Here is a 12,040-nt window from a genome sequence, read left to right as displayed (position 1 = left end):
AGCTACATTCATTAAGATAATAATTCGAGGACTTTCCTTCCCACATCCCCAGCAGCACTGTGCATTGCCAGCCAGGAAAACCTCCAGCAGCATTGGAAGAACCAACTGTTCCTGCTAGGGCAGCACCTGCTGCGTGTTCTCATCAAACACCTTTTCACAGGACTACTTTTCTTCTTTGTCAGTATTGTTCTCAAGTCTACCCTCCAATGCATCTGGAGCTCACATATGCTTGGCATTCAATACAGCCCAATAAAGACTATGATTGTACCTACCTTGGTGGAATACAAATGCTGGAGAACAGCAGGCCCTGCACAAAGCCCTGTGGGACCCATTCCTGCAGCATAACTATCAACTATCAATAACTAACTACTTACCAGCTGCCTGTTGCTCAGTAAATTGTACCTGTTCTTCCAGCATCTCCACAAGGTACAGCTACTGCCCTTGGGAGGTTCCCCGAGCAGAGCAGGCATCTCACACCTCCTCTACCCCAAGACGCTCTGCAGACTTTGAGCTCTGTGCAGGTTGCTTAAGGCAAAATCTCCAGGACCCTCAGTGAAGCAGTCTATGTCCCTGCTAAAAGCACCAGCTGCAGAACACAGTGCAAGCTCTCATCAGGCCCCTAAGGTTTGTGCCAAGGGGACATCTCCTGGAGTCACAGCACCTGGAGACATGCACTCAGCTAACTTACCTACCTTAAAAGGGGATTACAATTTAGTTTTATGCTACCTCATTTGATACGAAGCTGAAGCTAAGTAGAAAAGATAGCTCCAAGTCTCTACCATATAACTTTTCCAAGTGGAAACTTTCATTATCTAGTAGTTGGAACATCACCTTAAACTCCAGCTGCGTTCCTGATGCAACACTTAATAACACATACATTTGTGTTCTTTGAGCATGTAACACTATTACAGTTTCATATGATAGCCATCAAATCATAGAATGGTTTGGGTTGAAAGATCATGTAGTTCAACCCCCCCCCGCTACAGGCAAGGACACCTCCCTCTAGACCAGGTTGCATAGTTTGGCATCATCTTTTCCATTAATAACTGTCATTCATTGTAACAGAAACCTGAAATGCTTGAACAAAGGAAGATGAGTTTTACTCTGTAGTACAGGCAGTTGCATTAGACCGCACAATCTCCAAAGGCCCCTTCCAACCTTAATTATTCTTTAGTTACCAATTGCCTCTGCAAGTGTTTGTAAGGCTACCAGTTTGCTGTGAGGCATAAGGCATACAAGTCTTAACATAACCCTCAGCACCACTCCTTGATACTACAAATCAACAATAAAAAACCTGCATGAAACAGTGAATGTAATTAATTAGATTACCATAGTTTTGTCCATCATCAATTCTCCAGGATCACACACTTAAAAAACAAAGAACAAATCTCATATCTGGAAGCTCTTGCCAAGCTTAGATAAACGTGGCCATTGGTCTTGCTTCCACGCAGTACAGTGAACAGCTACAAACCCATCTGATACAGTTATGTGCTTAAATCCATACACACTTAAGACGTCACAGGACTGACTACCAGTCAGTGCATTACATGAACACATTTGTTTGCCATCAGATAAGTTTTGAACTTATCTGAACTTTGCCAGTGGAGAGACTAACTATTTGTGAAACTACATTCATGAAAGCTGATTAAAACAAACAACAAAACCCTTCATTCTAAATATTTGGTCCCTAACACAATCTCTGAACTTCTCACCTATGCGAGTGCTCCCAAGATTTTCAGCAGTGAATGCACGGAAAAAAGATCTGCTGGCAGAATAAGCAATGTTATGAGAGTGAAAAACCACCACACAATGTAAAACAAGAATATTTTAATATAGTATTTAGGAACACCTCAGGAATGTGGATGACATGTAGCAGCTATTTTTTTATTCCTTTCTGTGTTAATCAGAGATACAAGCTGGAGTATTTCTGGGTGAATAAACTTTCCTGCAAAACAAAAGAAAGGAAAAGTTAATTAATGTCTTCATCTTTTTGTGTGTGTGAAAGGCTGCCAATGAGAGGTCAGCAGCGCTTAAGGCTCAGAATAAATTCCAAGTTTTTCTTTTAAGAAAGACTGTAGTCCCATTTCATTCCAAACACGGAATAACCATTTCAACTAGTTACAAGTTTTTTGGGGGAAAAAAAATGTCCACATCAATATTTTTGCTCTGTTAAGACACTTAGGAGCTGAAAAAGGGATGCACCTTGACTAAGACAATCCAATGCTGCATATCCTACTGCAGGAACCATTCCAATTACAAGAGCACTTAGGGAATATTCCCTAAGTTCTACTGAGACAGTAGCTTATAGTTTAACGTTACTGAAGTGACAAAGATACCCCTTAGAAAATGAAGCATTCTAGCTTCCCTGATGTTGAAATTACAGTAGTTTTCAGAGAACTCATTATTTTCTGAGGAGTCACCCAGGGACTTGTCAGGGTCACTGCCTTTGGCAATCACCGGTCCTCTCCATATGCTCTTCTGTTCTATTTTTTCCAGGACAAAATGAGTTGGAGTCAGTCTTCTCCTGGTGTTCAAATCCCTTGCTAAAACCATGACAACAGCTATTTTACCTGTTTTTCCTTTTAACCTCCATGAGAAGCAGTTGGATAAAAAGCAGTACAATTGCATCTAGTACTCTCACTGGGCTGTTTCTCACAAACATAACTTCACTGGTTCATGAAACACTAACAAAATAGTAACAACTCCTCTCAGAGCACAAGGGAAGATTGAAGTTTCTTTTACACTCCTCTAGTGATACAGGGAGATCCTTAAACACATACTAGTGTAGTAAAAGCAGAGCTGCTCTCCAAGACCAAAGTGATGCAAAGAGAACTCGACATAAATGAGATTCTGGTTCAATACGTACAGATAAATCCAAGGTATTTGTACACTGCAGTATTTTCCCCAAAATACTTAGGGTATTTGAGAGATTAGTAAAATAACTAGTCCTGACATGCTCTACACACAGAAAAAAAAAAAAAGGCAATTTGTATAGTTCATTTACCAGAGGGAAAAAAAAATCCACAGCCAGAAAGCCACAAAAAGCTCATACACACAAATGCCATACCAGCAGTTGAATCATAAAAATCCTGCAGTCTGCCAGGAGTGTTTTCCAGCTCTTCATACTCAAGTGCCTGCAGTATCATCTCACACTGATCCAACTGTTTTACAAACTTGGCTTCTGCAGTACACTGGTTTTCATATTCCTGAAGAGATTTGCCGTTGTAAGGAAAAAAACCACAACAATGTTATTCTGAAATAGAGTATTAGAAACTCTTCACCAATCTAGGATTTTTCATTAGTACTGTATTCATGACAATTAACTCTTTCACTCTCTTTTTAAGAAAACTAGTCAGAGAAAACACTTAATATGTGCTAAATTTCTATTAAACGTAACAGGATTTAGGGACAACAATTCTGCTGCATACTTCAGCTTATACATATACCAAAGTGTTTTGCTGAATCAGGGATGATATGGAGACAGGGCTATTGGACACAGAATTAAATGAATAGATCCCATTTAACAACATGTTTCTATATAAAGATTTTTTTCACAGCTGCCTAAGGCTATGAATTAACCACACTGTGTGTCTATGCATTACCATTATCTATTTCTAAGGCCTATTTTACACTTTTCTTCACCATTTGGTATTTTCACAAGGAGTTGTTCTTTAGGTTTTCCCCGTCACTTCCTCTTAATCTCTTTGGTCTAGGTCTAATCTGACTGAGCTGTTCCCCATCTCTGGCTCCTAAGAGATGGGGAAGGAAGTAATTTATGGGTTTCCTTCCCTTCAGACTTAAAGGCCTTTAATATCTCTGCTATCTTTACCCTCCCTCCATTCACTGTCAGTATATATTTGTGAGTCATTCACATTTCTAGGCAACTTGAACAATTTTGCTGTCATCTGCTCCAGTGATGATTGCAGATAGGTTCACCTGTCTTTTCTAAATCTACTGCACTGCATTTGATATCTCTTCAACTGGCTTTCTCCCAGCTTCAAAGCCAACTGCAGAAAAAGGCTTCTTTCTTAGAGTCATAGAATCATTAAGGATGGAAAAGATCTCTAAGATCATCCAGTCCAACTGTCCACTGACTACCAACATTGCCTGCTAAATCATGTCCCTAAGTATCAGATCTCCATGTTTCTTGAATACCTCCATGGATGGTGACCCCACCACCTCCCTGGGCAGCCTGTTCAGCACAAGTTATCATCAGCTTGGCACCCACAGCAGCTCTGACCCATTCCTCATTGCCATCACCAATAATCAGAGCAGAGGCTCCAGTCTACGCCACATCCAGCTGTGCTTCTAGATGCACAGTCAACTGTGCACTGCAGGTCCATGAACCAGAGCAGTGCACCTGCCAGAATGGGTTTTTCCTACTGACCAAAGAACACGGCAATATGTTTTCACCACCTTGAGATAAGCCATAAAGATCCTAAGCTGCTATATGAATTCAGTGCACATCATAAAGCGGAATCTTTTGTTTCTATAGCAAGAAAAACAGAGAGGAATAAACAGATTAACAATAACCTCATTCTGCATCTTAAGATGACAACTGTAGCTGTCATTCAGTGGCAAGATCTGGTTTGTGATCCCTGTGCAGTCAAGCTCAGTTAATGAATGTGACATGGTCATTTGCTTCTCTGGCATGCTGCTAGGAGCCCGTTTGTTTTTAAGATTTATTGCTTTACATCCGAAACTCAAAAATCCAGATTTTGATAGCCATATTTGATTCATGCACTACTCTATTTGAACTTAAATGACGTGTTACATTTGCAATATCACTTCGATCACTATTTTAAATTATCAATTTTGCTCCACCAAACAATGTTGTTCTATCTTCTTTTTTCTATTCCTCCTTTTAAGCTAATCTTCGCCTTGTGTTTTAAGTTGTTTAAATACAGAAGGTTATTTTCCTAAATCTGCTTATTTCTGTTCTTCTGCGGGGTTTTTTTAGCCACTGAAAAGAACAAACTTTTTTTGACAGCATTAAAAAGGACAACTCTGGGAGAAAGAACTATGGCTGTTCGCTTGCAAAACTCTGTCCCACCTCCAGCAATTATCTGGGAGCATAACCTGCTACCGATCTTTGTGTCACACAGCCCACCAGGTCTTATTTATACCTCAGCTTACATTAACCTCAAGAAACTTCATCTATTATACATGCAACTGTGCACAGTGCTTAAATAAACACTTACTTTTTTCCTCTCCACAGGTGCTTAAGAATGTGAAATAATAGCATACTTTGGAAAAGAGTAACAGGTCCTTCAAACACCACAGCCTGACTGTTAAAATGACTCTTGTGATTTTGCTCTTGGAAATAAAAAGAGCAGGACAGAGCTAAGTGTGCCAACTCATTTATTTCAATGTTTTTTCAAACACACCCTGAATTCAATCAGGAATTGAAAATACACCAGAGGCATCTTTTTGCTGCTTTCCCCACCGCCCTCCAGAGTTGAGGGCTGCTCACCAAGGCAGCACAAAGCAGCACTCCTCCCACGGCTGAAGGTATGTAGGGGCAGAGCTGAGGGCTGAGCAGTGCAGAAGAGCATGGGATAAGAGTCTCAGCAGATCTTGTCCCTGTGCAGCCGATCACTGTTCAGCTCAGGACTGTAGCTTTCTTCACTCATTTAAAAAAAAAAAAAAGCTCTGGCTAGCTAAGAGCAGCATATCATACCCTGTAATCATAGGCTTCTTATTTTCTGCGTTTTTTGCTTTTCTTTTTTAAAAAGCACCTAGCTTTTCTATTTAAAATAAACCTAAAAATCTAATATGCACATGCGGTCCCTCTACGTTACCCTCATTGTTATGTACATTACCCTCATGCTGCTACACTGGAGACATAATACCAATAAATTATCCTGAACGTAGAGAACAGAAGATTAAAAGCATGTACATGTTAAATTATGGTTATCAAGAATGGTAGAAAGCTAAAAGGCTGAAGAACTGACTGCATACTGAACCAGCTCCTATACAATCAGAAGCCTAAAGCAATGAAAAATAATAGGCAAAAGAAATTCTATAAGACTAAGCTTATCCATCATAACAGCTTTCCAAAGAAGAAGGAACTTTACTAAATAAACACACAGTTCATTTTCTAGATCTAGTCGTGCTGATTTATGTTTTCTACTTTGAAGGATAACACTGAAAACACCACCCTTTTGTCCACCTTACCAAGTAACTACAGGAAAAACAAAACAAAACAAACGGCTATAACCAAATGCAGAAACTGGCTGTTGATACCCAGAACTTAAATACAGTCCAACTGGACAAGTAAGAGTGTCAGCACAAAATACAGTTTCAGGTTATGGAGGCCAAGAGATCTAACTCTGTTTGCAAGACTGTTCTTTTGTCAGTACTTTACATTTAGGTTTAAACAAGAAGTTAGTACCAAATATTTAGTTTAATGTGCTGTAAAGAAATGGAATCCACATAAATTCTACTCCTTATGCAAGTAATAAAGTACTCCACAACAGTCAGTAGCCACTGTCTTTTCCTGTATTAAAAGATCATGAGCTGAAAACAGCCAGATGTCAACAAGTGGTTTAATGTGTTATTAAAAAAAAGATTTCTGTCCAAGAATGCTGGATGAAGTAGACAAACCCTTCCTCCAGTTATACAAACCAAGCCCTGGACAGGTTCATCCGGAACTGAGAGCCCAAAGGCAGAAGATGTTACCCTACTAAGTTTTGGGGTTCCTTTTAAAAGGAATTCATAGGTGACCTTGATTCATACTGTCAGCTTCACCTCCAAAGCAAACTTAATCTTCCTTTCTTGAGATCAAAGAAGAGATGACACAGTTTCATAAGTAAACAGAAAGAGGCCAACAGGCTACCCTCAATTTTACTGAAGGATTAAAAGAATGCAAACTTACCTCCCAGAGTTCATAGATTTCTTTTTTGAGGTCCTCTGATAAAAGCTGGGTCAGTTGTCGCATAGCAGCCTGAAAAAGAGAGCCAGAGTACATTTTTATCATTTGTTTTGAAGAATTAATTACTTGTCACTAAGTCTGTAGAAGCATACAGTACTTAATATACATAAAAGTGCGTATGTACATGAAAGCCACCAGAGTAACAGCAGGACCACTTCGTAAAGGATCTTTTCTGAGACTGCTTAAGTGAATATAGAAGCAAAACAACCTAAAAGTTCATCTAGTGTCTTGAAGATATTTAAGAAGTCCAAAAAGAAGCCCAGAACAGAACAGGCAAGTCACACACCAAGACCTGTCATCAATTACCAGCTCTGCCTTCCAGATTTAATAAGTAGAGGCAACATTTGAGCTTAGTTACAGGTACACTTCATCGAGACAGTTTCAAAATACAGACTCCTCGTGCTGACAAGCAGCAACAGAATCACAGGAGTTGGAAGGGACTTCTAGAGATCTCAAGTCCAAATCCTCTGCTAAAGCAAGTACCATACAATAGGTTGTACAGAAGGCAGCCACACAGATCTTGAATATCTCCAAAGGAGACCCCACAACCGCCCCGGACAGCCTCTTCCATTGCTCTGTCACCCTCACTGGAAGTAAGTTCTTCCACATATTTGTGTGGAACTTCCTGTGATCCAGTTTTTGGCCATTGCTCCTTGTCCTATCACTACACACCACTAAGAAGAATCTGGCTGCATCCAATTGCCTCCCACACTTTAGGGATTTATTAACATCAATCAGATCCCCTCTCAGTCTTCTCTCTAGGCTGACCAGACACAGGTCTCTCAGCCTTTCCTTGCACAGGAGATGCTCCGGGCCCTTTAACATCTTTGTCACTCTCTCCCAAACTCCAAACTCACAGCTAGCACACTTCCACTAGTAGGGATGAGGACAGGCACCTATTGTCAGGTAGGTGATACAACATAAGCCTTCTGATAACCCATCTAATGCTCCGCAGGAATAAAGCACAGCACTGCCAGATTGAGATACCATCTGTTCAACAATAAAAATTGTGGTAGAAGGTTTAACACAGTATCAAACTGATGGTATAATCAGCAAGCAGAAATTGTTCTGCACGCTCTTTGTGTTCTCTCAGCTAACTAGTCTCATTTCTGAGCTATTTCTACTATCTTCTTAGTAGCACTTAGGGCTGCTGCCGCAACATCACAGGCAAAGATAAAGGTTTTATACTGTGATTGTTACTCCACTTGAAACACAGCATGCAGCTCACAATATGGCTGAGCTAAATCAGCTGCTCCCCAGCACTGCAATGCCTAACCCTCAGTGAAACTAGCAGATTAATGCACAAGCAGACCAACTTCAGATCCAGCAAAGGGAAAAAAGAGCATTCAACAGCAAATTGATAATTCAGCTCTGTTTAATGCTTCATCCTGTTTAGCACTGAATCAACAGAAAACTACTGAGTTAAATGGAAGCATCAGATGCAAACACTGAAGAAAAAAGTGAAATAAATTTAGGATTTAGGCATCAAATCATCTTTTTACTGCCTAAATACAATTGAGACATCTGATCATGGGTGATGAAGCAACCTTTGGAAACTTTGGGGAAAGATATATATATATATTTGTTCAGAATAAGAGCACACTATAAAAAGTACACTGAAGAAAAGAAACACCAAAACTACAGTCTGTTAAGATAGTACTTAGAGAATGCTGAATGCTGCTTTGATCTTTAAGTTCCACCCCCGTAGCAAAAAGCTTACTCCTACAATTAGTCATAACCCCTCACTCCCAAGTTTTAACAGGTATACATAAAAGTGAGGGAAAAAAAAAAAATAAAAATCACTGCAACATTTTTTACACTCTTTGAAGAATTAACAGCAGCCTCAAAAGGAATTCCAAGGCATCATGCTGCCCTCTAGCTGTGACTGAAGGAATAGTTTACATTTTATTCAACAGCAGATCAGAAACAACAGGCCAACAGTTCGGCCACGTACAAGGCCAAAAATAAAAGGCTGGTCAGAAAAGCTAACTCAGGCTAACAAAAATCCAGTCATTGCAGGAGTAAGTGACTACTACGAAGATTACTTCAAAAAATTTTCCTTCTGTAACCTCGGGAGGTTACACATTAAAAAAGGCGTTGAAAAGTTTGGTTGTTTGTGATAAGCTTGTGCAATGTCAGTTACAGCATTAGGCTGTTGAAAGGGTCTCTTCATTAGCACCAGAGCATTTAAAACATGCCAAACACTTTGCAATTACAGTTTCACAGCTGATGTCCATACCTCTTCTCTCCTGTGTTTCTCCTCTTTTGAAATGTTGTCTGCAGGAGCAATGTCTCCAACAATGCATTCAGCCATATCATGAACCAAAGCTAATCGTATGCACCTGGCAAGAAACAATGACAGAATAATCAGTTTTTCAGAATTTTAGGTTATGTGTTACTACTCATAAAGTTAAGAGGATGCCCAATTTATTCATTCACATGTATAAGCATTCTCTTTAATTTTACATAGTATTTTTTACTACTTTGCTAAAGGAAGTGGATTCCACTCAGATGTGCTTTAAATTCCCCATTTCTAGCCACTGCTATTTGTAAGTAGAGATTTAAGTATAAATATAACTTGTACAAGAGCATACCACTCAGAAGTAAGGTACTTCATCACCACAACATCTCTCAAAGCCAAGCATATAAATCCAACTACATTATACACTTCCCATTATCTTCGTAACAGGCAGAATGTAATCTGATTGCAACCACTCCAAATTCAATCCATGCGACAAAACAAGCTCACAGCTAAATAGCTATGTCAGTATATAACAGAATACTCACGAAAGTCTTCACTATTTTCATCAGCTCCTGAAGTGACACACCAAACATGACCCCACACTGACAACTAATTCTGTACTGATGACACTCTCTCTTCTACACTGTGTTATTGAAGAGGCTCCTGATTGCTACTGAGTGTTAACTCAATCTGTCCAAATCCACACAGCGTGTCCTCACCTCTGTTGTCCATGGCATCTAACTGCTTTTAACTGCATGCATTCAGCTTGCTTACTTTTGGCTTGAGAGACAGCCAGCTCAGAGACAGCACTCCAATTTTAGTGAAAAAAAGCTTTTGTCCCCTTCACCCCTCCTGGTAAAACAGCAACCTGCTCAGAGCATGGGGGGGGGGAAGGGGGGGGGGGATATCATAGAATCACAGAATCATTAAGATTGAAAAAGACCACTAAGATCATCAAGCCCAACCACTAATCCATCCACACCATGCCCAATAACCATACCCCTGTCTGCCACATCCACACAGTTCTTATGTGCCTCCACAGACACCGACTCGACCACCTCCCTGGGCAGCCTGTACAAGTGCACTACCACTCTTCTGGAAATGTTTCCTAAAAGATGTGGCGAAAGCATTCCAAACACATTCAGTGTGTTCCAAACACTCTTCATCAGGGTGAGAGTTGCTCCAAGCACCGCGCTTGCTGCTCTGACAGCTGTGATAACCTGAGGCAGTCTCACCTGTCTTTGTTAAGGCTTTTGTCTTCGGTCACCAAGGCCATCACTGCCATCCTGTACATATGATCAGAAACGCTCTCTGGCTTTTCCACGTTCCTGTACACCCATCCTGTCCGCGGTACTCTCTGGGTGAAGACAGTAAGGCAATCTCTTAGATGTTGCAAACTTAGTTTTGGTAGGATCGCGCTTTACAGGTGCCAGCAGACACAGCCAGATGCTTCCACAAAGCATAGGCCGCCCCTGCTCTCCCCAAGCCCACGTCTCGAGTCCGGGCACATCTGGCCGCCAGGCCGCAGAAGCAGGCCCGTGCTTTCAGCTGCACCCGCTAGGGCCCCGCGTCAGCTCAGCCCAACGAGCTCGATTCCCAGCGAGTCACCGCGGCGGCGCTGTCCGGGCCCTGAGGCGCACCCGCTGCCCCGGCAGGGAGGCACCTTTCCCCGTGCAGCCGCCCCAGCCCCGCGCCCCCCAGCCAAGCGACCCCGCGCCCACCTTGAGTTGCCCAAGCAGCCGCAGGAAGGGCAACATGCCGCCCCCACCGGGCCCCGCCGCCATGCGCGCCGGCTAGTCACCTCCTGCTTTCCCTCCTCCTCTTTCTCCTCCTCCTCCACCTCGCGACGCCGCCGCTAGGTGGCCCAGCACTCGAGCCTGCCCCCAAAGACAGGCAGCGGCCTGGCGGTGGGACGGCCTTAAAGAGTACGGGGCGGGGGAGGAAGGGGGTGGGTTGCGTGAGCCACGTCGATATCAGTTCTTCAACAAATTGCCGAGAAAGAGCGGGGCTGGCGCAGGTTGTGTTAGTTACTATTTCCTGTCATGTCCATTTCGTCAGCTGTGTGCTGTGGGTGCTGGAGGAGTTATTAATGATGTGATATAAATGTACGTACTGCTCACATAACTCTCTCTGTTGCAAGGAAAGAATCGGGAATGAACTATATAACCATGGTCTGCACAAACTCTCCTGGTCAGCATGTTTTCATCTAATTAAATTCTTCATGCTCCTAAAGCTTTTCTTTGAACCTAAAAACTGCCACAAAGGTGGAGAAGTAGAAACTGGGCTGCTATGGTTAGAGGCAATGGCAAAAACAAATTGCTGCTGAGGCCTTCTCTGAGTAGTTCATAATTCAGTCGAAACTGATCACACTGATGACCTTCAGAAGGCTTTTCTTTTCTTCTTTAGTAAATGGAGTAGGCTAATGTAATGATTCAGAGAAAAGGGAGTGGTTATCGCAGATGCTGTACTCAAAGCTTTTAGTTCAGAGACTCCTAGAGTCTGGCTACAGGCACTTCTCATCACTTTCACAAGTACATAAAATACACTAGACTGCTTTGCTATCTGTAGCTTTTCACAATGTGCTCTGTTTCTTTGCTGTTTTTATATTGCCAGCTGAAATTGCAGATAAAAGTTTAAATGTGGCGATTAAATACTGTTTTCAGAGAAGAACGTCTACTGTTTGTCAGATATCAACAGATAGCAAAGTATTTTTATTTTATGCCCGAACACATTTTGGTAACCATTTAAAAACTATCTTGTTGCAATAAACAAGGACTGTAGACCAGGAAAGTCATCAGTTTTCCATTTGTACATGACCATAGAGATGCCGCATAGCCCACCCTCCCCTGTGAATGCAGATCTGT

At 41.7% G+C, this 12,040-nt stretch overlaps 1 protein-coding gene across 1 annotated transcript; it reads right to left on the bottom strand.

Annotated features, from left to right (window-relative positions):
• Window positions 1-1,812: 1,812 nt before the first annotated feature.
• On the bottom strand, window positions 1,813-11,011 carry HDDC2 (HD domain containing 2). Its single transcript, NM_001277918.2, has 6 exons — window positions 10,898-11,011; window positions 10,412-10,533; window positions 9,174-9,276; window positions 6,878-6,946; window positions 3,068-3,206; window positions 1,813-1,945 (listed from the first exon to the last, which is right to left on the bottom strand). Exons 1-6 carry the CDS (start codon window positions 10,958-10,960, stop codon window positions 1,851-1,853), a joined length of 591 nt encoding a protein of 196 aa, NP_001264847.1. The 5' UTR covers window positions 10,961-11,011; the 3' UTR covers window positions 1,813-1,850.
• Between the last annotated feature and the right edge of the window lie 1,029 nt (window positions 11,012-12,040).

Source organism: Gallus gallus, chromosome 3 (assembly GCF_016699485.2).
Source record: "Gallus gallus isolate bGalGal1 chromosome 3, bGalGal1.mat.broiler.GRCg7b, whole genome shotgun sequence".
In the NCBI taxonomy this organism is placed as follows: Eukaryota; Metazoa; Chordata; class Aves; order Galliformes; family Phasianidae; genus Gallus; species Gallus gallus.
The sequence above is the reverse complement of the archived record's forward strand: the minus strand, read 5'-3'. Positions and strand labels throughout refer to the sequence as shown.

Coding starts and splice junctions, on each gene's coding strand:
- HDDC2 (NM_001277918.2), bottom strand. CDS start 10,960: ATGGCGGCGGGGCCCGGTGGGGGCGGCATGTTGCCCTTCCTGCGGCTG. Junction 3,207..6,877: donor AAATCTATGAACTCTGGGAG/GTAAGTTTGCAT, acceptor AAATCTCTTCAG/GAATATGAAAACCAGTGTAC. Junction 1,946..3,067: donor TTTTTATGATTCAACTGCTG/GTATGGCATTTG, acceptor TTTGTTTTGCAG/GAAAGTTTATTCACCCAGAA.